This window comes from Manis pentadactyla, chromosome 11 (genome assembly GCF_030020395.1).
Source record: "Manis pentadactyla isolate mManPen7 chromosome 11, mManPen7.hap1, whole genome shotgun sequence".
In the NCBI taxonomy this organism is placed as follows: Eukaryota; Metazoa; Chordata; class Mammalia; order Pholidota; family Manidae; genus Manis; species Manis pentadactyla.
This window is the reverse complement of record NC_080029.1, coordinates 115,514,738-115,542,050: the sequence shown is the minus strand read 5'-3', so window position 1 is coordinate 115,542,050 and position 27,313 is coordinate 115,514,738. Positions and strand designations below refer to the sequence as shown.

The 27,313-nt window shown below is 37.5% G+C and overlaps 1 protein-coding gene across 15 annotated transcripts in view; it reads right to left on the bottom strand.

Annotated features, from left to right (window-relative positions):
* Positions 1 to 27,313, bottom strand: part of MAP2K5 (mitogen-activated protein kinase kinase 5) — a 257,633-nt gene that overhangs the window by 210,704 nt on the left and 19,616 nt on the right. For all 15 annotated transcript variants that reach the window (XM_057488920.1, XM_036932271.2, XM_036932274.2 and 12 more), the window contains exons 3-6: positions 19,204 to 19,271; positions 5,435 to 5,504; positions 1,714 to 1,754; positions 666 to 733 (exon numbers count right to left, since the gene is read on the bottom strand). In XM_057488920.1, the coding sequence (XP_057344903.1) occupies positions 666 to 733; positions 1,714 to 1,754; positions 5,435 to 5,504; positions 19,204 to 19,271 (247 nt within the window). The remainder of the gene's footprint in view (positions 1 to 665; positions 734 to 1,713; positions 1,755 to 5,434; positions 5,505 to 19,203; positions 19,272 to 27,313) is intronic.

Sequence of the window (27,313 nt, the reverse complement as noted above, 5' to 3'; positions counted from 1 at the left end):
ACTGAATGTATACCCAAAGTGACCTAGAATTCTATCAGCTAGAGCAGGTTGTTCCTTCTACTCGAGGACCATGACAGTCTGGAAATAAGTTTTCAGGCCTGTCAGAATACTTTGAAAAGGCTCAAGTTTTTAGTATCCTCATCCCAGTGTGAGGCAATGTTAGCATGAATTAATGAAAGTTATATTCCTTTCATCACAGCTTCAATCTCCTGTACCACCAAAGATAAAAAATGAGCAACGTGGCCAATTTAAATTTCACCACTTTACTCTTCCCTTGCCTTTTCCTAGTGAAGATGTCAGTGAATAACGACACTGTCAAAAGATGGACAAGCAAGAAAAAACAGTAAGCATTATATAATTTACACGCCAGATCATCATGGCATGAAATAGTCAAAGCCACTGAATTTTCTGTATAATTTGGAGACTGAGAAAACCATTCCACGGAGCAAAATTAGTAGTTTAACATGTCAAATTTCGTCTTTCTCTATGAGGTTCTTTCTCTTCAGTCAACAGTAACTAGGGTTACCTATCTGGTCAAATTTCTTCTTAGCCACATACACATATTTTTTAAGTCTTTTAGAAAAGAGGTGTCATCCCACAAGCCTCTCCTCCACCCCAGCTTTGTAGATAATCATGCTATGGGCAACTTTACTCCCTGCTCTCACCTAGTACTTGGAAGTGAATCAGAGACTGCTGGGCTGCCGTGTTGAGAGGGTCCAGCCCGGGTGTTCACCTACAAGTAAAGAAAGAATCTTGATCAGTCTTGTGTTCTGAGGACACAGTTCTAATTAACCTAAAATTTGCCACAGATTTCTCATTTCACTATGAAGGTTAATTAGCTTGTTGCTAGACAGATCCACGGTTGGAGTCTATTCGGTATATAGGTTATACAACTGTACAACCTGTATATTACATAATATGCTGTGCCTGTCATTATTTAAATATTTAAACAAGTGCTAAAAAAAAAAAAGTAGGGATAAGCAAGAGAAAATGTCAGTTCACTGCCTAGAAGTGAATTTAATTTCAGAAAAAAATTCAATTCACTATTTTGTTTTCTTTCATAGACAGAAACAATATGTTCCAGAAAGTACATGAAGAATACATCCAGGGGCGAGAGTAGTGAACCTTGAGTGGCCATATCCTTCCAGTTCTAAAAACCAAAAGCAGAACACTGTAGATGTTTCTCATTCACTGAAAAATGAGGCCCAAGTAATTAATTATAAAATGCTTGAGTCAAATATAATAGCCAGCTTTTCTTTCAAATGTAAAGCCTAGAGCAGAAATCCAGAATTCAAAAGACACAGAACAATGAAAAGACATTAAATAGATATATGTTTCTAGCATAAATATGTCAAAAGAAGAGGGGGGTTGTCTGTGTGCAATATGCTTATGTGCTTAATTAATCACTGAAATGAAGTCTGTATTTTCACTCAAATAAATCTTTGTAGAGACCAGTATTCAGGGTCATCTGAAGAAAAAGGCCAACAAAAGAATGTCAAATAATAAGAAATATGGCACAAAACCCCTTGTTTCCAAACATACGCATATTGAGCAAATACTATAGATGAATCCCCCTCCACATCCCATTTAAAAAATAAAAAAGGATAGCTTGTCAGAGCTTGAGAAAGTGCAGTTTTATTTGACATTTCAATAAGTGGAACACAGCATTACAAATCCATCTAACTTTACTGAAACAATTATTGAAATTCGTACCTTCAGGCCATGTATGTTCCGTTCCCCAGGAGGCTTGCAGGCTGAAACAGTAATTGACTAAATTGTAGAACACATCAGGGCCATTTACAAATTTGCTCAAAATGAATCGTTTAAAAAGAAATGAGGGTGACACCAAAATTAGCAGAGAGAAATGATTGAAAAGTGGCTCCCAAGACCCAAAGTGGGAATTATGAACCAGGGTTTTTAACTTGCAGGAGTGAGCATTTATAAATGCAAAGGGCTTTCTGACACCACCTCATATAAATTCCAATCTCTGTTTAAAACATATAAAAATCATGTTAACTGAGCTAAAATGATTAGATTCCTTTCATAATTCAAATTTCTGCAATCTTTCCTCACTCTGTTACATTGTACGTCTACTATCATTTAAACTACTTTGAAAATAGCTGGGGTTTTGGGGGGTGGGGGGCATGAAAGGAGGATCTTATAATGCCAAAAAGATTGTTAGCGGTTCTAAGATGGAATATTCAAGTTTGAATACTAATTTGCACAGCAATAAGCAGTCAAATTTATTAAAATACAAAGATACCACCACTTTTGCTCCATTTCTTGCAAATCCTGATATCTGCTAAATCTAAAGATAAAGAAGTGCCAGGAAAAAAAAAATATTAATTTCCTGACACCATCCTCAGTTACAGGCTAATCTTATCCAATTCAGCAAATGCTTCTTCACCAAATGTTAAGAATACAAAAGCATCCTGCCCGTGTTACAGGCCGCTTCCATCTGAAAACTACAGTGCCTCACATATTATATGTTAAGGGGCCATCAATTTTGATTGATTGTTTGGGGTAGGATGAATTTGATTTCTTTTGCTCCTCTCTCAGAGGTGTGTATATTTTCCCTGTTTCTCACAACAAGTAGAGCTCTTTAATAATAAGATGTAGGTAATAATTACAAAGCGAATCAGCTGCTTTAATTTTATATATTTCGAGTATACTCTAATTTATTTTGTTCTTTTCCTAAGAAAAAAAATATATCTAAACCTTAATGAAGGATTTTTATTTGTTTTTCTAAAATGCATTAAAACCCAAATCTTCTTTTCTTGAAATGGAAATTAACCTCTTGAACAAAACAACAGTCACATACATTTGATGCCTAGTCCTTAAGGGACCATTAATACTTTCTCACAGAACACTTCAGAGTATTTGCACTGAAGCACCCGGTGCATCCATAAACTTCATTTAATAAGAAAGTAGCCAACAAAGGAATTAAAGGCAGGCATCAACTCTTACCTCTTTAACGTCTGCCTCATTTCTTAATTGGCTTCTCAAACCTTTATGACTGGAAATCTAAACAATATTCAGAAAACCCAGTAATCTCATATTTCCTAAAGTTACAGAGTCAGAAGTTACTATAAAGCTAGTATATTTTCATACTTATAAAGTCTTAATATATTTTTATCTACAGAAAAGACTTAGCTGTGAACTGGGAATCACCGTCCGGGCAACTGCCTTACTTGGAAATGAAGAGACTGTCTGACGTTGGAACAGAATTGTTTTCTCCTGTCTTTCTCACTTGATCAGTCTAGATTCTTTTCAACATGGGGCCTGACCACAAAATCTAAGGTCTGAAGGCCTCTAACCACATAGATAGACCCAGTTAATAGACTAATATGTCTGTATCCTAACTGTGAAGGTTTGCCTGATTTCTTGCCTATGTGAGATGTAGATAACTAAGCAAAAAGCAAAAGACAACAAACACTAAAAAAAGCTGTAAAATAGCTCACAAAATAATCATAGAGATAGGGAGACTGAAACTCCTATTTTAAAAAATTTAATTTGGTTAAGAAGAACTAAATTTAGTAGTTTACTGGAGTCTAAAAAGTTCTGTGCTAGGATTACATGTGACTATCTCATTTATTTTCTTCTTTTAACTTTCTTCCCCTTATAACATACTTTTCTTCACTCTCTTACCAACCCCTCCAAATTACCCCCCTGCACATTCCACTAATATTTTAACTTATACCCTTCCACTTTAAGGAAATTATAATTTAAACAAATCTCAAAGGGTGTATTAGCCACTTATAAGCTGTGTGACTTTAAGTTACTTAACCTCTCTGAACCTGAATAATCTCACCTATACAATAGAAGCAGTAATTCCTAATAGGCAGAACTGTTGGGAGAATTAGAAATGATTAACACTTAAAGCAATATTAGTGTCTGATACAGCAGATGTCTAAAAATGGTTGTTATTATCATGGGAGGGACACAATGGTATGAACAATACGACTGAAAAAGACTGCTCACAAAATAAAACAAACAGATTTTGGATGAAAATAACTAAATATTTTATTGAAAAACAAAAAAACGCCCACAGCTTTGGGATTATAATTTTCCAGGATACTGTGTGCTAGAGTTTGCTACAACAACAGAGGAGTAACAGCAGGTAGGGAAGCAATTAATGAAAATCTTCAGCTGGTAAAAAAATACTCCTTGTAGAAAAACAATTTTGAAATTTGCCCAAATTCTCCAGTCATTGAAAAATTGGGAAATAATCTTCATCCTTGTTACTGGCCTAATATACAGAAATGCAACATTTCTTTTTCTTTTATTTTTCTGTCTTAGTTTTTAGTCTTTAATCCAACAGAAGTGGATTAATCACAATCCATTTCAGACACTCTATCAATGGACCAATTTTTACTTATTTAGCTCTAAAAAGTCATTGTTAATAATGCACTAAGTACTCCCAACCCCGCTGCCCACATTAATGCCTGAGCCCAGACCTTCTTGTGTCAGGCTGAGTCAGCTGCCTTGGGATACTTCATCAGTGCAAATAAAAGTCTACTGGTTAATAGAGCCATTCAAACTTCAGAGAGTTAACAGGTAATGGAATCTAGAATGTTTAAATGGAAGACCTATACCATGATTATTTGTACAGTATCAGTTAGTGAAGATAAGTTTAAATTATTTCAGCTTTTTCTAGAAGAGTTACTTAGAAAATTTCCTTATCTGTCCCATCAGTTAGAAAACATGGATTCCAAGTGAGGCACTGTACGATGGGTGAAAGGCTTAATGGTTGATACAATTAAACTGTTATATTTGAACATTATTCCAATTTGAGGGAACGTTTAGATATAGTTGAACAATCATATCTGATACAAGGACAGCACTGATAAACCTTAAGGGGAAAAGCAGAATTATTTGACTGGGTGATTCACCAAGACTCACCCTTATCGGCTCATGTTTTTGGAGACTTAATAATTAAATTCCCATTCATAAGGACTTTCCATTATTTAGAAATGCCACCCCCAAAATACAAATACCAAACATTCTGCCAAAATTTCTCTCCTAAAACCCCTCAGTAAATCTTAGCTTCTGTACTAGCTGAGAGCTTTCTCCTCAACAGCAGCTTTGGCTCCCAACATGAGCCATGATTTATAAACATCCAAAATTAAAGTCATTCATTTGCCTTGGTTTAGAAACCATGTGGACCCCCAAAGAGTTCTTTAAGCGAATGTAAGTATGTACTTCAAAAACAAAAAACAATCTAGTTAGTTTAATTTACTCTAGTAAATTAGATATTTTATCTGCCATAACTATAATATAGCTTGCAATACCCACGATAATGAATACTTCTTTTGTTCTTTCAAATTAAGAGCTAAACATCATGTTATATGCATTTAAACCTTTGGAAAACATAACTGTTGATGAAACAGTTTACAGAAATAATCATTGTTGATTAGAATTTGTTCAACATTACCTCTTGGAAATATCTGCAGAGGCTCTATTAACTGTCCATTTACTTGCTGTTCCATTACTGTGGAATAATACTGCAAAGAGATTATAGAAAGAGATTACTCAGTAATGTATGACTACTGGAACAGACACTTATGGGCTGTTTAATTCATAGTACTTTTGTAAATTGCTGGCATACACATATTAGCCTCCAGAATATTTCTCCCTATTTGCACATCAAAATGACTACAGTGAATATTCTGGATTGAAGTCCAGTATAGTGTTATCCCCCACATTGTCATTTATCTTTAAAAGTAAATTTGTTGATTAAGGCTTTAGATTAGTAGTTTACCTCTAAAAATACTCTGAAAATAATATATGTATTAAAAATGACACAAAAAGCATTTTAGTGGAAATTTCTCAAATTGCCTCTTGTTCTCTTTCCCTGGACTTTGCAAAGCAAAATGAAGACACACCTCATGTTCAGCTTGGACCTAAATGCCAGTTACATAGCCAAATATGATTCAAATTTCATAAAATGCACAGATCACAGATATCTAAATCATAGAGAGTGTGGAAAGAGCAAACAAGATCTGATCCATCCAAAGATGACAGGATTTTAATATGATAAAAAGGCAGTCCAGTTTCAAGCAAACATACCTTTTGTTTCAGTCTTACAAACACTTTAGTATAGACCAAATTTCACTTTAAAATTCTGAACACAAAAAAAATGAAGTTCCAAGTGATAAAGGCTTCATAACCCTTCATAAACACAAATTCATGCACTAGCTTGTAGTGTGGTCTGATGCCCATTTTCCTAAATATGTTAACTGGTTAGCCTATACCCACCCAACGGGGAGATAGCTCCTGTGTCCTCACATCTTTTAACACTTGACAAACAACAAAGTGATGTTCTTGGTGGAAAAATATCAATAATGAAAACTTCTGATTTTGTGTTTTGAGGGGCTGTAGCAGAGTAAAACTTCCCTTTAATCTCTGTTGTTTCTATATTAAGCACATAACATGCATTATTTAACTACCACATTTTTCAGGAAGTTCTTCCTTAATAATCCTTAATTGCTGACATTCTAAAAAAGTTTTTTTTAGAAGATACAGACAGATATCTTCCTATTACTTTCATGTATATGAAAGTTATTACAAGATTAAGCTTGTTTCCTTGGAAATGAAGGGGAGCTCTAAAATTCTACATCATCTTGGGAATCACAAGTTAACAAGTCTAAGGCTCTCTGCCCTAAAGACAAAGTGAAGGTGAATTTTTTTCATAGCTATGGGCTGATATAAGTGTACCCTGCTCTCTAAGGGCTTTCAAACTGTAAAGGAAACTGATCCTTTCTTTCTATGGGTGTAAAAACTTACATACATACAGCATAAACACGTGTGACACACTCTCTGGAGCACATACTAAGGTGAATGTCTTTCAGGAGACTATATTTCTTAAAACCACAGAAATATACTGCTCGCCATTACTCAAACAGTGATGACAAGTAAATGAAATATCAATCATGTAGGCTGTCAACCTTTTGGGACAGCAATAACTGTTAACAAGTAGTCTGGAAAAATTGTCCGAAAATGACTTGTCCTCAGCACACAAGTATTTGAGGTTTCCATGGAAAATTAAGATGCCACCGGCTATTTGGAACATTGCTCAGGTATTCTTTTTAATGGGAAATTGGCCGGTTATTGATCCGCAGCATGTACTCCCTTGCTTCTGAAGGGCTGCAAGCAACTTTCCAATCAGTGGCTGTCAAAAAAATTACTGCCTTTTTATACTGATACAAGACAACAACAGTGGTGGTATCCTCCTACAGTTAATGCTTTTCTTTAATTAACTGCTATGTACACTAGATTGGTAATTTCAGTTACTACTTTACCCCAGTCCTAGAAATCAAAACAAATAAAATATCCTTATGCTTTACCTAACTAATTATAGGCTTGCCTGAAACTAGTGCTTGGGGTCAAGTTTGAAAACAAATAACCTCAAATGTAAAGGGTCAGAACAGGTGCAATGCATTTTTTTCCTACTATAAAACCTTGCATGCATGAAATTGACCTGTTTTCCAACTTTATTTATTTACCTCACAAAATAAATAAACAAAAATGGCTTCCCGTTCATTTCAGATCTGTGCCAAATCAACTGCCAAACTATACACAGTTTGTAATCACTGTAAGAATTTTTTAGTAATCTATAAACATCTCTTTGTACTATGACTAACATGGTCAGAATGATGATATTAAATATGCCATTTGCCAGTTTCTTTAATGCAAATAGTTAGGATTTGTTTTTTGTTTTCTACAATTCTTCCAAATCCAATGAACATTTTCTCCTGCTGAAATACTGGATCTGATCTGTGTTTGTATTAACAGAGAATCTTGTGTTCCACATAGCAAAGTAATTTACTATCTAGGACAAACTATAAAGGGTGGTAGTTAAACCTGTGATGTGGGCCCACTCTAGGCAAGTCACCGCTGAGGAGCAAGGCTTGTGAGGGCCAGGTGGCCGCCAATGAGGCACCTTGCCTACAAGCTCAGGCTACTGCTTATGTGGCATTCCCTAAGGGACAAAGATAAAATGCAGGGCCACACATGCCACCTCCTGGCACAGAGCAGTCCTGATCGGCCACAAGGCCTGATGCCCAGTGAGACAAGCAAGGCACTTGGAGGAATTAGTGGACTCATACCTAGAAGTCCCACTACTGAACATAGTCTCATTGTGCCTCAGTTTAGTCATTTGTAAAATGAAGATGGTATCTACTCACAGGATTACTGTGAGATTCAGAGGAGAAAACAGATTAGACAGCACTTAATAAGCTGAAAAGCAAGATGTTAGATCTTGATCCTCTCTCAGGTTTTTATATATTCTCCCTTTAAAGAGATTCTTTCCAATTTTGTTCTGAAAAGTGATAAAATAAACAATGGTGACAAAGACAAGACTTCTACTAGTCAAAAAAAAAAATGGAAAAAACAAACAAAACCTAAATCTTGTAGGCCAAGATACTTACATGACTTGGGCAGAAAAGTAACCAAGTGACCACCATAACATTAAAGGAGCCTTAATTTGAAGTTATCAAAATTAACTTCCTGAACTTTCTCTCTATAACCCTATACTGGCATTTATTACTCTTAATACAAAGCCCTGCATAAGTAGGTGTTTGATAAATATTTGATTGAAATGGGGTCCAATCCTGATTTTTATCTATCAATGTAGACTTCAGGAAGCCAATTAACCTCACTGAATCTTAGTTTCCTCCAAATGAGAGTAAAGATATCTACTCTATTAAAACACTCGAAATTAAACTGCAGCAATAGAATTAGTGAAGGCACCTGGTAAACTGAAATGAATGACTAGTAGTTAAGGAATTAAAAAGTGAACCTCCTAATTCTGAAACAATATTAAGCACAGCACCGAGTAGAAGTGTTTCAGCATTTAAAAATACAAAAAGTTACATATACAAAGCACAAAATACTGAACTCAAACTGAATGTATCAGCAGCAGTTATAAATGCATTTTCTGCTGGTATTCCTTGAAGAATCCGTTACATGCAGTAATTGCTGCAATAATCAATAAGCTAACTGAGTAAAAGATTAATCAGTTTTGTGATTGCTAATGGAATCTCCAGTACCAGACTCAGATTAGTTTGAGTCCCTCTGAGATGTTCTTCAAAATCCTTAAACAATTTTAATAAGGATGTGACAAAGTTTAGCATAGTTATCCAAAGATCTAATTAATTTGAAACAGAGAGCCAGATTCAACAAGGGGATAGCAAGTACAATATCTGGCTTGTTTTGTTTGCAAGTTTATCAAATAGTGTTCCTATTTCTTATGAACCTAATTCTAATTCTAACAGCACAATTCAATCAATAATTACAACATTTGTTTCTTCAAGGAAATCTGTCGCAAAGAACTTGAGTATCAAAACAGCACAGTTTAACTTTACAAGGCACGAGTGCTTCATTAAAAAAGACAGAAAAAAGAGAAAGACACAAACACAGAAATGACTACCACTTATTGAATACCTATTTTGTGGTTGGCTCAATACTCATATTTATTCATTTAATTTCTCACAACCCTAGCCTATTCTGGGAGTATCATCACCCCAATTTTACAGATGAAGCAAACTACCAGTGAGCCAAGAAAAATACTTCTTTCTTCTAGACCATGCACTCAGAGCATTCAGTGTATGTTTACTATTTACGTGTCCAAAGGTAAGCTATCTCACATTTCTCATGCCTCCGAACATGTATCTAAACAAACCAGGCTACCGGGTAGGCGGCTGAGCAGGTAGAGAGCTTGGCTTCTTCATTCCTACCCCATGCAGGTTAGGTCACATTTCCTAAGATTTTAGAGATGGGGTCATGGCACATGGCACAGCACAGTGCACAGATACCTGTGCTGGCCTCCCCCTTTTTCTTTGGTGACCCCCTCTTGGTTTTCCTCCTACCTCTCCAACCACTCTACTCAGCTTTCTGTAAGTGATTCTTTCCCCAACCTTCCTTTAAATGCTGGAGTTCCCCATGGTTTTTCATCAACCTTCTCTTCTTATTTTATACTCTCCTTGAGTTAACTCCAGCCACTTCAAAGGTTTCAATTACCAGAGGAGTCATCGAGACTAATGAGGAGCTGATGAATCACAAATCTTTATTTCCAGTCCAGATTTCTCTCCTAAGATTCAGAACATTCCCAAATGGTTGTCCAGAGGCCCCTAAATTCAACAGGTCCCTCTCCCTCCTGCCCTAGACCTGTCTTCCAGCACCTGGGTTCACTCTCAGTGAATGACATCACAATGACCTTGTTTCCCAAACCAGGTATCTGGAAGGAATCCAAACCATCTCTCTCTTTCTTCTTCACATTCCATCAATTGTCAGTCTTACTGATGCTACATCTTTCCCACTTCTCAACTCCCTCAAGCTGGGGTCATCTATGTTCTAGGCACCTTCCTTCCCAACCGCCTCTCATACTGTCCTTCCCTCACTTTCCATACCGCATTGCACCACAGCTAGCTCCTCTGGAATGCACCAGGCGTCCTTTCAGCTGAGCCTCTGAACACTCTGTTCTCTCAGCCCAAAACACCTTTCCCAGTCCCCTTGACACAGTTTACAACCGCCTAGCCACCACCCTCTCCGGGAAGCTTTCTCTGTCCCCAAAGCTGGATCAGGTCCCCAGAGCAACTAAAGTTTAAGCCTATGATAGCATTTATCATTCTGCCGGGTTACTATGAGTTTTTCTTCTCTTCCTGGACTGAACACTGTTTCCATTTTTGTTAAACTCCCTGACTGAAACACAAGCCCCTCCAAGGAATGAACTAACTATATGTTCACTGCACCTCCACCACCTGGCAGAGCACTTGGCCAAATAGTTGCTATCCTATAAATAAATATTTACTGCATGAAAAACTGACTGTAAGAATAAGTGAGCAAATCCGTGAGTGAGTGACCTCTACATTTACTAACTGTGTGACCTTGATAAAGGCATGCAATTTGCTTGTGCCTCAGTATCCTCAACTATAAAAATGGGAAATATACAGGCCTTGCTCACCTCATAAAGGTGTTGGAAAGATCAAAGGAGCTGGTATGTGGGAAACCTTATTAAGTACTTGAAAACAATCTTGAAATAAGGTACAGTGCTATGTATTTCCCACTTCCAAGCAACAGTACATAGAAAAAAAATGTTCATAACAATAGGGTGACAGAGAAACCACTAAACAAGATCACTGAAATTTTTAGACAAAGTACAGAGGTAGAATTTAACTCAATGTTTATCAAGGCTGAGTAAATATCCCCTCCTCTTTCCTCAATTACTACACTATTATAAATAATAAAATAAGTACAAGGATACTATAAGGAACACTGTGTTTCTTTTATGGAGGAGGGACCATGTCTTGTGTATTCTGTTATTTCTTTTGGGAGAGGTATTAACCTGGGGTCTATGACGGCCTTAGGCAAGACTTTAGATTTCTGAAATTAAATATAAAATGTTGCACTGTGTGAATTTTCTGGAAAAAGAATAAACAACTTTCCTCACATTTTCAAAAAGGCTTATTTCCCTCAAAACCTAAGAAACTACTGCCCTCCAGTACCTAGCACTGTGCCTTTTACGTTATAGGTGCTCCACAAATGTTTAAAGGAAGGAGGCAGACATGGTAACTACTCTTTAGTCAAAGCTTCTAACTTGCTCGGTGCAAGTCATACATATCAAATCATATCAAATCAGGTTTATTATTACTTTTCTACATATTTACAATAGGACAGTTTCCTAAACCTCTCCTTAACATGCCTTCTAACAGACAATGTAATTAGCACAGTATTTCAACTTATGAGAAGTAAGCATGGTGGTTTTTTCCCTACTAATATTACAATTTTCAAATTCCTGCTTCGTCAATATTACAAGCATACCCTATTACATGTAGCTCAATCAGTAATTACAGCAATAATCAATAAACGAAACAACTATTTGCAGTCTATAGTTAATTTATTAGTTTTCCCAGTGAAGAACCCAACAATCTTAACTCTTGTCAAATGGCTACAAATTCAATTACAACACTATTCAGATGTGTCATCAGTTATACTGTCTTTCAATTATTCCTTACACTTTTCATTAGGAGGCTTTCCCTCTAGGACCCTGACCTCTTAGGGCGCACATAACTGCTCCAGTCATCAAAAATAAAGTATGAAGCTAATCTATTTTGAATGCCAAATTAATAACTATATTTACTTACCTGGCTTCGGGTCCTCCGCTCCCCAATAACTCATTACCCCTGCCTTGTGGTAACTACAATGTGCATATGCTCTTCCTCAAGTGATGCTAGACCAAGGGTCCACATGTGGTCATGGATTGATTAGATGATGAGAAAGAAAATCACAATGAAAAGTTTTCCAGTGAAAAGGTCAACAGAAAACAATGCTGGGGCCTGTTTATACACTAATGTTATTGGACAGAAGTGAAAAAGACAGTAAGTTGGCAAAGTTTAATGACAGCACTATTTGCTTTGGATAATGAAACTGTAAAGAATGTTAGGAAGCCCTAGATGGCCTTAGTGGTTTTTGCAGAAAATGACAGATGAAATTCAACTTGACTAAATTTAAGGTAATTTGCAGAAGGAGTATAAGTTTGTTTTTAGCAATGAGTCCAAAACCTGTAGGATCCTTTATGCTAAAGCTTTCAGAATCACCACCATGGTCAGTTTGGGACCTGTCACCTGATTTCTAGGCTGCAGCAATTCAGTATACTGCTAAACTAGGAAAAGCTTAAGTACAGTGGTTCCCACTTATCCACGGTTTTGCTTTCCATGGTTTCCGTTCCCCATGGTCAACCTCAATCTGGAAGCAGATGGTCCTTCCCGTGACATATCATCAGAAGGTCCAAAGTAGCATAATGCTACATCACAGTGCCTACATCCTTCCTTCACTTCATCTCATCGTGTAGGAAGGTGAGTACAGTACAATAAGATATTTCAAGAGAGAGACCATATTCACATAATCTTTATTATATTGTTAACAATCGTTCTATTTTATTGTTAGTTCTCTAATAATAAAACCTATTAATCTCTTACTATGCCTAATTAATAAATTAAACTTTATCATAGGTGTCTATGTGTAGGAAAAAACATAGCATATATAGGATTTCATACTATCCTCAGTCTCGGACATTCACTGGGGTCTTGGAATGTATCCCCTGTGGATAAGGGGCACTACTGTAGTAGCTTCAGGGAACATGCGCTTAAATAAAGCAGGACCATCAGGCCGTGCAGAGAGGAGGTCAAATGGGATATTCCTTTATAAACTGTTTTATTTAACTAGTTCTGATGGTGCTTGATCGGTATCCACATTACTTGGGAACCAGGGATGATAGTATCTACTTCAGTGCTGTCAAAAAATGAATAAAAAGGCAGTGAGGAATGAGTAAAGAACGTATAAGTAACAGAGAAGCAGATTTAGAGAAAAATAACCTGTTTTGAAATTTGGACATACTATATTTCTGAGCGTGATAATTTACTCCAGTGTCACTGTATTGGAGCAAATTTACATTCACCTTTCCAATATATGCAGAAGATACCCTTCTTGTTTCCATTAAAACTGGCCCCAAGAGAACAGAGGTTCACTATCAGCTGCCAACAAGGCCTGACGTCTCAGTTATGCCCCACAACAATCCTGGCAGAGGCCCATGGTTCCCTCACAGCCCCATCTCCTTTGAAGAGCAGCTCCTAGGGGCTAACTGATGTACTACACGGCTCTGACCCCCTCACGCCAGCGGCCTCAACAGAGGCACCAACCTACCGGCTACACTGAACCCCCCCCAGACATGGAGCTGACCTGGGAGCATAGTCACGTTGACAAAATATTGGCTGTCCAAAGCACCCGAGTGCTCTGGTGGTACCCTCGCTGAGGCCTGCTTGTGTTCATCTTTTCCTTTGCTTCCCTGAACTGCATAATAAACCCTTAGTTCTGATGCAAATTTCTTCTACGCAAATAGCAGTATGCTTCTGCTCCCTGCTAGTAGAGATGCCCCAAGATATTTCACAACAGGGGCTAAATAAGGGTCTGCTACATTCTTATCACTATTTCAAGGGCATCCAAATGCCCCAGACAACAAGAGAGGGAAATTAAAACAATCTTCCTCTGAAAAAAAGTTTGATTCTTTGACTAGGATAAGAAAACAAAATACAACAAAAACTACTTACAGCTTAGAGCATGTCATTATCTGAGTGAAAAAAACTGAATAATTTCCAAAACTATATATTTATATCATTCAGTTTTCCTTTCTCACTCTTTTTACCCTGCCAGGAGAATAGACTGTATTATCAGTAGTTCTAGTGATTGCATTGAATTAGGGGGCTAACAACTCACTGAAGACGGAGCTATTTTGCCACATATGAAGTGAGTTCAAAGTAGAACCTCCTTAATATGGAGCGTATTTAAAAGCACCATGTGGAAAATGAGCTTCCAACCTCTTTGCTCTTTGAATAAAACTTCGTAACAGCAAAGGCCCTGAGGCTGTTATATGCCCAACTCCTAAAAACAAATTTTATAGTAAAACTCAGTCATGTAGATAAGGACAAAATCTTTAAAACTTCAAAAGCCCACAGAGTATTTTTTACAGTCCTGTTTAAACTCAGTTATGCAAACATTCCAGTAGAAAGCATTATTTTTTGTTATCAGAGACAAAGTAGTATTTGCAAAGCTTCCTCAGCAGGACCTCAACAGATGCAAAAACATCACCTAAAACATCAGGAGTCAAGAGCCCAGTCAAAAGACCTGGGTCTGTGCCTAAGCCTTCCCATTCATTAGCCATGTGACCTACAACTGAATCTGATCTTACTGGGCCTCAGTTTCGTTATCTAGAAAATGAAACCATTCAATAAGATCTCTAAGGCTCCCTTCCAATTCTGAATAACTGTGATTTTAGAGGCAATCTCTAAGTTATGCACACTAGGATAAAGCTAATCATAACCCAATTTACAAGGTGCTCCAGAGGTCAAAAAGTATTTTCCCTCGTGGTACCCAATGTCTAACAAGGTAAACCATGGGGAAGTATACCAAAGGGAATACTTATACTCCACTAAAACACAAGGTCTCTGACATAATGGGCAGTATTACAGTTAAACTCATCCCATACTCTTCTGGCAATGTGGAAAATGGTATAAAGAGAGAGAACAGGCAAAATGACGAAAATTATTATTCTTTTTAATACTGTGCTCCACTCATAATATAAGCCTGTCAGTGTTGAGAGAACCAGGTGTAATAAATCCTTTACTCAACACAGGATTTAGCAGAAACAAGTATGAATCCATTTACAAAAGCAAGATGTACTGCTGAGTTTCTTAATGAAAGGTCACCCAAAAGCACAGGTTAACATTAAAATAACCCCTTCCTATAACTGGGTCTCGATGATAAAGCTTCTGATGCATCAATAAACAAAGCCCAGCAATGTCTGATGCTGTAAGGAAATGAAGCCAGCACTATCAGACAACAAAAAGATGGAAGGAGAAAAGCAGCATATTATCTTCAGTCTTTCTAGAAAATGAGAGGGGAAAACAAAAACAAAAAAAAATTTAAACATAGGAGAAAAGCAGCATATTATCTTCAGTCTTTCTAGAAAATGAGAGGGGAAAATAAAAACAAAAACAAATTTAAACTATGTTAAGGGAATATTTAACAGGGTCCTTTAAATAATTAGCAATGATCAGGTATTTAGTTTTCAGAATATGTAGGTTTGGGTGTATTTTTTTTCCTAATAAAACATTTCAAGTTCTAATTAAAAAAATACTTTATGGAGGAATTAAAAAGATACAATAGTGTCAGAGGAAAAGCCATGCTCCCAGAAGTGGAATATTCTAACAACATAACTTACAAGAAACTACGCTATAAAAACAGATTGTTGATTAACACAAACTCATAACAAAACGCAGAAAGCTATCACAATGGTGCTATAATAACACTTGGCTGCTGAATTCTCTCAATACATTAAATATCTCCTTGGAGACCAAATTACTTTACATTTTCTTAAAAGACAATTTATTATAGCTTTGTTTTCTTCTCATTATCTCTTAAAAATATATCTAATGAAGAAAAGAATACAACTTCTAAATAACTTACATAAAATGGTACTAATGTATGACAACAGACTTTAGTTTAATATAATGGTTATTATTTAACAGCACACAACAACCTATTGTCATGACAAATCCTTACTACAATGCGATATTCCATGTGTCACATGTATCAAAAACCAATGTATGCCATTATTATAGCGCACATAAAATTAACAGCCTAAGGCTGCTAGCAATTTAAATAATTGATAAGTTTTCAATTAAAAAGGCAACATTTTCAGGTCTAATACAAAAATCTATTTAAATTACTGATAAAAACTTATGCTTCTGTTGGCTCTAAGCCAGAAAATACTTGCATGTAAGGGGAAAAAAGTATTTCTGCAAGTTTAAACTCAGACATTACAATTTTTTTTTTAATGCTGAGATCCAGGCTATTTATTCATTTAACCTTTATCAACAATGGAAAAGAATGATTAAAGGATTTAGGGTGAAAATATCTCAATTTTGCTTTCCTCATATGGCTTTTAAACAAATACTATGGTGACTACAAATTTATTGAATTCCACATGAAAAATTAAGCTATTTTTTTTAAAGTAAATATGCTGTCATCTATATCTTCCCTGTGCCACCACCCAAATCCTGGATTCAAAAATTTTCTGCATCAAATTAAACTTAAAAATAAAGATCAATGTACGTTTTTAATAATATGTTGGCAAGTGAGGACTATCAACCAAAATCTACTGTGAGATTAGGTCCCGATAGTTTTCTTTATGGCAAAACTAGAAACCCAAGACAATTTCAACCATAAGAACCAAGACAGATCAAAATGACAGCCAACTAATCTTGTTTGAGCTTTTTGACAGAGTTGTTATTCGGTCTCAACAAATTCATAGTGAACCTGCTTGGAGCAGGGAACCCCCTTCTCCTGAGCAACAGTACCACCCACTGTTTCAATCTTTATTTTTCTTTGTTAATAATTGTTAACAGTTGATAATTTTATTAGTTCATTTATTTTAGTAATGTTTTTATTTGGCAAAATTAAATGTTACTACACCAATGTCGCTTCCCCAGTCTAAAAGTGAAAACTGGTTAATTCAAGAAATCCACATATTTGGGGATCAATCATCTTGATGATTCCTTTTCAGGGTAAAAAGTGCCTTTCAAGAAAATGTCAAGGAACTTTTAATTTAAGAACAATCACATAACTCTAATTTTTCCTACAATACAAAAATAAACATTGCTTTTGAGAAAATAAATAAAAATCATAAGGAATATATACTACATATATCTCAACTGAAGTATTATATAAATTCAAATCATTCAGAATTTAATAATGGTGATGATAAAGATAAATTTCCAATACTAATGTGCAAAGAGGTGGATGGGAGAGAAAGTGTAAAGAGTAAAGGATCTTGGACTTGGCATAAGAAGATTAACTTAAATTCCATGTTCACATTCACACTAGCTCTAAAACCTTGAAAATGTCTCTTAGCCATAGCTTCCTCATCTAAAAACAGGGATGATAGTATCTACCTCACAGAGAGATTATTAAAACCAAATAAAATTAAATACCTTAAGCATCTAATACATAGTAGACACTTAGAAATAGAAATGATTATTGTCACTATGATCACATGCAGTAGTATTTCCCAAAAAGCACAATTTTTCAGACCTTCCCGAAAGTATATTTTCAAAAACACACCTATGTGTGCGGCTGTGTCAGAGACATAATGAAAGCACACTGATGTCAGTAATGTACTCTCAGCAATGGATATACGTGAAAAAAACTAGAACCCTTCTGGTGTGTGTGTGTTTTCTAAACAGACACATGTCACATTCTCAGGAGAGCAGGCCAATCTATCTAGTGCTGGACCTTTCAGCAGACAATCCTACTCGGCCTTTCAAGGTTCTGATGAGCCCTGCTCTAAATTCTCAGTGCACAAAGACTCTCAAATAAGTTAATGGGAAGTCAATGGGAAATTGACTTTTCCTACTCCGTGCTGGTGTGAATGCAATGCTCTGTTAATCATGCCATCCTTCTTATTCTCTTCCCTCCTATCCTAAATTAAAACTATTGGCAAAAACCCATACAGATATTTTAGTTTTCATTACAATGAAACATCCTGGTTGAAGTTGTGGTCTATCAAAAACCTACAACTTAACTATGAGCTAAGATCAGTCTCCCTGGAAGGCAAGGACCCTGGTTCCACTATTTCCACCATAATACCACTTTGCATTTGTATAGAACTTCTAACTTTTCAAAAGGGCTTTCACATCTATTATCCCATTTGAGCATTACAATGACCCTGTGCAGTAGAAAGGACAAGTATTACTATCCACAATTGACAGATGAGGCAACTATAACACTGAAAGGTTAAGCGATTTGCCTAAGGCCGCGATGCCAGAGGAGAGCGGTGGTCTCCTGACTTCCAGTCTCATGCTCTTTGCACCAGACCACTAGAAAAGGATTTATAAACAGATTACAAACACAGATAAATTTTTAAAATAAGAAGTAAAACAAAATAAGAGGAAAGCATAATCAGGCTCAGGCAAACTATGCCTCTTCATCATAGCTGAATTTTTTAAGCTAAGTATTAAAGTTTTAGAAATGTACCCTTTTCTCTTGTTTATGTACTTCAGTACTAAGACAGATGTTAATACAAACTGTCACTGAAATTTGAAACATAAAAGAATAGTAATTTCAGGATACATTCAAGTCACTCTGATTCGGTAAGTAACCCTGTAGTTCATTCTGGGATGGGAGCAGGAGAGTGGTTGGTACATAAAACAACTGAGAGTTCATCTTTAAGTCATGTATCCGCATTAAGCCTACAGCTACATTATAACTATACTCTGTACGGAAGGGTGAAGAGATCTCCACTTGAAAGTAGATTTTGAAAAATTTTTTAGAGCCTAGGGGTTCATTTTTAATGAGCCGTTACTTTAAGTACTGCATAAAAAATACAGGAAATTGAAAGTGCATTTAGTCTGCACCATACCTAATGCAAAAGTCATTAAGATGCATAATTCTTAACGTTCATGATATGATCAGTGTCTTTTGAAAAGAATGCCCTTAACTTTCATGTAAGGGATCTTTGAAACCTTATATATATTATGTAGAAAATGTTATGGTAACTGTGATTTACTTTTATGTCTTCACTATGGCAAGAAACAGCATCCTTAATTACATTAACATTTTAAAAGCAGTCCTCATTTATAATACACTTACATATGACAGCATTGCCTTCATTTCTTCATCACTTCTCACTGTAATTCGATCACCATCTTCATCTTCATCTGTTTAAAAAGCAACAAAATGCAAATGATAAAATTTGCATTTTTTAAATGAGCAAAACCATGTCAGCTGGCAGTCATACAATTGGTTTTTACAGCTTGATATCCAAATCCTCAACACCGTATTTTGGGGATTTTGAGGTTATTGGTTTGTTTTTCTTTTCCTTTTTGTTTATAGAGTACAACCAGAATCTCAACAGACAAAATTTCAAGAACAGCTGAAAATTAAAATATTTCTTATGTCATTCATGACATGTATCTAAGTTAAGTATAACTAAACAGGTTTGATTTAGAGAAAGAGGCCAGTCTTATTCTATCAGCACTTTTTTCCTTTCCCACACAGCACCCTATCCACCTCTCGCTTCTTCCTCTCTCCCAGGCAATGTGTCAGGTCACAGTAGCATGATAAAAATGGCTAACACTTACTAATCACCACTACTATACACAAGGCACCATGATTTATGCTTCAAACCCAGTACCTTCTTAAAAACCCAACAGTAACCCTACAATGCGGACACCTAGTGCAAAGCAATTCTAATACAGTCCTCCCCATATCCCATCCTATCTAGTAGCTCTTTCTCTTTCTCAGCAGTTTCATTTATATTGGGCACTCTCTGACCAAAGTAAGCTTCAAGTGGCCATCCATGCTATTCTGAAATAATTTAACAGTCTTAAAACTAGAGGATAATAAGATTTAACAAACAACATAACCAGAATGTGTATGTTTGAATAAGTGTATCATCAAAGTAGTCATATCCATAGACAATATCCTTATTAGAATGATGCTTCTTTTATTCAAAATAGCTTTGAAATAACTCTTCAAAAACTGTTTTAAGAAACTGAAGATCACATGAAAATATCAGATCTCATTTTTGACCCAAAATGGAACTGTCTGCCTGATCCTACACTCTCTGCCAGGCAGGGCTCAGAATGACTTTTGGCTATTTCTAAATATTTAGCTAGTACTTTATCCTTCAAAAGACAAAAATCAATGGGAGAACAGCCTGTGTGGTAGACTCTAAATATACAGATGAAAGAAAAATGTCAAAAGTATTTTGAGTTAATAGCAGTATTGCTGGAAGCAGGACACAGCCCCCCAGGGGACAGCTAGAAGGGGCGGGCTCCCTCTCATCTGGATGCCTGATGAGCTTGTTAACGGTGTTGTTATTATTTTTTGGTCACTCTTGGGTATCTAATTGCTGAGTTGACCAGATGCAGAGAACCTGATCCCAGGCCTAGAGAAACAGACAAATATCTCCTCAGGAACTGAATAAGCTGACATGATATTCTCTGGGAACTCTTCACTGAAAAAAGAAGGGAGAGTTCGGTTCAGCCCATGTGTCTTCACCCAGCACACCTCAGTGGGCCCTCCCTCCCGACCGGTGCAGGATATCCTCCTGCTCAGAGACCAGGCCGTGTAACCCTAAGAGGGAGCTTGTGATCTCTCCTAGTTAGCCTATTTGAGAGCAAAATGCTACTTCTTTTTTTTCCTCAGCAGCCACTAGCAATCTGACGGCATGAAGCAAACCAGCGCTTGAGCCAGTCCTGCTCAGTGACCAAGCCAACAGCTCTTCTGGGGTTTTCTCCCCAAAGCATTTGTTTCTGGATCCTAGATGCTTGTTCACTCCTGATATGAATCAGTATCATCAAGCCACACTGTTTAAATATCTACATAGCTAGGAGGTGCTGAGAGTCACTACTGGTATTATGCTATAAAAAGCTACCTATTTTCAGTGTGAAAGGCACATAGTGGTCACTTTCAGTTACAAAGAAGGCACATTCCTAGGGCTGTTACATATATAAAGGACTAAAAAGGAGTCTAGCACTTTCTTTGGCTCTTTCTTTTTAAGGTACATAATCTATAAAGCCCAATTAGGGTAGAAATACCATTCTAGTTTCAGAAACATAGGAAGTTCCTACCTGGGTTCTAGAAACTGGTACTTCCTAGGTAAAGTCAAAAAGTTTTCTTACAATTGCAGGAAACAAAAGGGAAAACACAGATAAAGTATAAAGGGACACAATGTTACATATTACCACACATGAAAGCACTCTACATTTTTGTTGTAGAACCAAGTCAAATTCTTTGTTTAGATGTGAGCTATAATGATTTGCTCTTGATAAAGTCTTGAATCTGGTAAAATTCCCAGCCTGAACAAAGTAGCTTTTTGTAAATCTCATTTCTATACCACAGCTAGCTAAAAAGATGGTGGTTACAAAGGGCCTGCTTACATTCAAATTTCAATACACACAAGACCTCAATAAGGCATTGTTCACATGGTATGTGGAAATGCTTGGAGTTTAGTAAAAAAGGTGAAAACCTTTTTATAATTTGTAAAGAGAGGGCACAGATTCCAGAAAAATCACTTAAAATTGCAGTCTCTCTAAATCAGGAACAATAGAGTACTCTAAGCTAAGAGTTCTCTAGGAGTTCTGAAAGCCAGTGCTTGAACCTTCAACTTCAAAACTACATAAAACAAAAGATTCTGGAATTCTAGAATTCTATGAAATTTCTGAGGGAATATTTTAGCAAAAAACTGCAAGGAAGACAATAACCAGAATAACTTCTCACCTGGCAGTTCCATAAAAAACAGCCATTAAACACTCCAAGGGCAGTTTGCTTTATGTGGACAGAACACAAGCCAAGGGCCAGAGCAGCCAACCTCGCGGTTAAGAGGTCGGAGCTGTCCTAGAAGGGGTCTCACTCCAAAAGAAAGATCTCAGGTAAGTTGAAAGGGGGGTGTTCTAATAAAGTCTGGGGATAAAATCATGCTTACATGACAGAGTGATTGACAGTTCTTATGGATTAATAATACACTATTTTATGTAGGTATTGGTTTTCTTTACCAATTGCTCTTTGAGGGACTGATTCACTCTTTATTTGTAAATGGTAGTTTTAATGAAGATTCCTTTTCTTGTCAAAAAGGAGACTGAGTTGGAAAAACAACCACACCTATAAGAAGATGGATGATTCTGGCTAAAATGCAAAATCCAAACTATCTAACCCTGAATGGCAGTCCAAGAGCAAGATACTGGCCTTGACATTTAAAATTAGACTACACTTCTCTATAAAGACAATGAATTCCAAAGAAGACATACAAATGGCCAATAGCTACATGAAAACATATTTCACATCACAAGTCACCAGGGAAATGAAAATCAAAACCACAATGAGATATCGCCTCACACCTGTCAGAATGGCTGTCATTAAGAAGACAAAAAAACAAGTGCTCGTGAGGATGTGGAGAAATGAGAACCCTTGTGCACCACTGGTGGCAATGTAAACTGGTACAGCCAATGGATATATTATGGAAAACAGTATGGAGGTTCCCCCCAAAATTAAAGATACAACTACTATAGAATTCATCAATCCCACGTCTGGGTATGTATCCAAAGGAACTGAAATCAGGACCTTACAGAGATATCTGCACTCCCATGCTTGCTGCAGCATTTTTCACAGCAGTCAATATATGGAAACAACCTAAGAGTCCATCAACAGATGAATGGATAAATAAAATGTGATATGTGTGTGTGTGTAGCGGGGGGATGTTTACACACACACAGGAATATTATTCAGCCATGAAAAAGACCGCCTGCTGTTTGTGACAACTTGGATAAGCCCTGAGGACATTATGCCAAGTGAGATCATTTAAACAGACAAAGACAAATACCATACGATATCACATATGTGGAATCTAAAAAAGCCAAACTTAAAGAAATAGAGAGTGATTATGAGAAGCTGGCAGGGGTGGGAGGGAGTGGGGGAAGGAGAGAAATAGGGAGATACTTGTCAAAAGACACAAACTTCCAGTTACACGTATAATAAGGTCTGGGCATCTAACACACAGCATGGTAATCATAGTTCATGATACTGTATTACACACTTGAATGTTGCTAAGAGAGTAAATCTTAAATGCTCTCACTACAAAAAAGAAATGGTAATTATGTGATGGGAAGGAAGTATTAGCTATTGTTATGGTGGTAATCATTTTGCAACATATAACTGTATCAAACCAGCTTGTTTTACACCTTAAACTTAGACAATGTTATATTTCAATCATATCTCAATCATGTTCTCAATAAAGCTGAGAAAAATTTTAAAAATAAAGACAATAAATTCACAGGTATGAGCAGTTAGTGAAGCATAACAAGTAGAAATCATACCAAGCAATTTAGTATGACAATAACTTAAAATAATTTTCTGTTAAAAAGTCAGACACACACAGCCCATTTAAGCAAAAACTCTGGTTAATTGCCTATGCAACTGGATTAGCTGTAAAATGTACACTAAAGGGAACTATAAATCATAAACATGAAAATGGCAGAGTTTCAAAGGCATAAATATTTTGGTGAAGAACATTAGAAAGTAGTGGTACTAAGTAGAAAGAAGTAGAAAAAATGATTTGAGCTCTTTTTGTCTTATACATGGAAGTTCTTTGCCATCTGACCAAAAAAAACATTACTAGATATGACCAAAGGGGGTGGGGAGGTGCAATAGATCTGATACACTGGTTCACAATGAGAATTCCAGGCTTCTCTAGTTGCCTGGAGCATAGTAATATGATTTTCCAGCACATTAGGGAAGCAAAAGTAGAACCAGAAAGTCTATGTACTGGCTGGATTTTGTTAATGTCACTTAAAATGGAGGAAAAAAATCCAAGCAAGATACCAAATAGAGTGAGGCAGATGGTAAACAAATATTATGAAGCAATCTTCACAAAATCTGCAGTGTGTCACAAATATACAAAATGGCAGAGTTTGGGAAGAGAGAATCATAACAGGCCATATGTTGTTAGCGATTTTATTTGAAGCTACAATGCAATCCAAAAGAGAAACCAAGAGGAGGAACATAAAGGCCCAGTAGAGGCACAGAGGCAGCCCCAGCTAAGGGGTGGTCAGAATGGCAAGCACAGTGCCTGCCGAGCAAACGGCAGACACTCAGGTGCTCGCAGCCAAACAGCACCTGCTGCACCGACTCAAGTGGGCTTTCGAGAGAAACAGTCTAGCTTCTACAAATGAGTAACAGAAAGCTAAGGCAATATATTATATATCATTTGTCACATTCCTTCAGTGCCAGGTGAGAATCAATTAAAACTACAGCAAAGGCATTTTTCCAGAGCAAGACAAAAGAAATGAAAACATAACTGCAGAGGTTAGAAAGACATCAATAGATTGTCTTTGCTATTTGGACATGAGGGTATCTCTCTTACAGGTGTTTCTCCAGTAATCATTTATAGCTGTTTTCTATATGCATAAGAATTTATGGCTTATGTAATTGCAATTTTGCTTTAAATGATCATATTATGTCAGATTTAAAATGGGATACAGAGGAGGGGCAGAAGATGGCGGCGTGAGTAGAGCAGCGGAAATCTCCTCCCAAAACAACATATATCTATGAAAATATAACAAAGACAACCCTTCCTAGAATAAAGACCAGAGGACACAGGACAATATCCAGACCACATCCGCACCTGAGAGAACCCAGCGCCTCGCGAAGGGGGTAAGATACAAGCCCCGGCCCCGCGGGAGCCGAGCGCCCCTCCCCCCAGCTCCCAGCGGGAGAAGAGCAGGCAGAGCGGGAGGGAGACGGAGCCCAGGGCTGCCGAACACCCAGCCCCAGTCATCCGGGCCAGAGCGCAGACACAGTGCGTGGGCAGGGGGCCCTGGATGCTAGGGAAACAGGGCAGCAAGAACAGTGAGCAGGCACTGGAGGCTGGGCGACAGAGGACATAAGAAAAGCGCGCGACCATTTTTTTTTTGCTTTTTTGCTGTTTTTTTTGGCGAGCGCTTTTTGGAAGTCTTAAAGGGATAGGGCCCCCAATACTAGGGAAACAGGGCAGAAAGACCGGTGAGCAGAGGCCTGAGGCTGGCACCACAGAATAAAGAAAAACGAACGACCACCCTTTTTTTTTTTTTTTTTTAATTAAAAAAAATTTTTTTTTTCTTTTTTTTTTTTGGTGGGCCTTGTTTTGTTTTGGCGGGTGCTTTTTGGAAGTCTTAAAGGGGCAGGGCGGGTCACTTAATCCAGAGGTAGGGAATCCGGGATCTCTGGGCACCCTAACCCCTGGGCTGCAGGGAGCAGGGAGGCCCCTTACGGAGATAAATAGCCTCCCAGCCGCTCCTGCTCCAACGCGACTCCACCATTTTGGAGTAGCTGCCCGAGCCAGGCCACGCCCACAGCAACAGCGGAGATTAACTCCATAGCAGCCGGGCAGGAAGCAGAAACCCTGTCTGCGAGCAGCTGCGCAGCACAAGCCACTAGAGGCCGCTGTTCTCCCAGGAGAGGAGGGCCACAAACCAACAAGAAGGGAAGTTCTTCCAGCCGTCACTCGTCCCAGTTCTGCAGTCTATTCCTATCATCATGAAAAGGCAAAGCTACAGGAAGAAAAGATCACAGAGACAACACCAGAGAAGGAGACAGACCTAACCAGTCTCCCTGAAAAAGAATTCAAAATAAGAATCATAAACATGCTGACAGAGATGCAGAGAAATACGCAAGAGAAATGGGATGAAGTCCGGAAGGAGATCACAGATGCCAGAAAGGAGATCGCAGAAATGAAACAAACTCTGGAAGGGTTTATAAGCAGAATGGATAGAATGCAAGAGGCCATTGATGGAATTGAAATCAGAGAACAGGAACGCATAGAAGCTGACATAGAGAGAGACAAAAGGATCTCCAGGAATGAAACAATATTAAGAGAACTGTGTGACCAATACAAAAGGAACAATATCCGTATTATAAGGGTCCCAGAAGAAGAAGAGAGAGGAGAAGAGATGGAAAGTATCTTAGAAGAAATAATTGCTGAAAACTTCCACACACTGGGGGAGGAAGTAATCGAACAGACCACGGAAATACACAGAACTCCCAACAGAAAGGATCCAAGAAGGGCAACACCAAGACACATAATAATTAAAATGGCAAAGATCAAGGACAAGGAAAGAGTGTTAAAGGCAGCTAGAGAGAAAAAGGTCACCTATAAAGGGAAACCCATCAGGCTAACGTCAGATTTCTCAACAGAAACCCTACAGGCCAGAAGAGAATGGCATGATATATTTAATACAATGAAACAGAAGGGCCTTGAACCAAGGATACTGTATCCAGCACGACTATCATTCAAATATGACAGTGGGATTAAACAATTCCCAGACAAACAAAAGCTGAGGGAATTTGCTTTCCACAAACCACCTCTACAGAACATCTTACAGGGACTGCTCTAGATGGGAGCACTCCTAGAAAGAGCACAGCACAAAACACCCAACATATGAAGAATTGAGGAGGAGGAACAAGAAGGGAGAGAAGAAAAGAATCTCCAGATAGTGTATATAACAGCTCAATAAGCGAGCTAAGTTAGGAAGTAAGATACTAAAGAGGCTAACCTTGAACCTTTGGTAACCACGAATTTAAAGCCTGCAATGGCAATAAGTACATATCTTTCAATAGTCACCCAAAATGTTAATGGGTTGAATGCACCAATCAAAAGACACAGAGTAACAGAATGGATAAAAAAGCAAGACCCATCTATATGCTGCTTACAAGAAACTCACCTCAAACCCAAAGACATGTACAGACTAAAAGTCAAGGGATGGAAAAACATATTTCAAGCAAACAACAGTGAGAAGAAAGCAGGGGTTGCAGTACTAATATCAGACAAAATAGACTTCAAAACAAAGAAAGTAACAAGAGATAAAGAAGGACACTACATAATGATAAAGGGCTCAGTCAAACACGAGGATATAACCATTCTAAATATATATGCACCCAACACAGGAGCACCAGCATATGTGAAACAAATACTAACAGAACTAAAGGGGGATATAGACTGCAATGCATTCATTCTAGGAGACTTCAACACACCACTCACCCCAAAGGATAGATCCACTGGGCAGAAAATAAGTAAGGACACGGAAGCACTGAACAACACAGTAGAGCAGATGGACCTAATAGACATCTATAGAACTCTACATCCAAAAGCAGCGGGATATACATTCTTCTCAAGTGCACATGGAACATTCTCCAGAATAGACCACATACTAGGCCACAAAAAGAG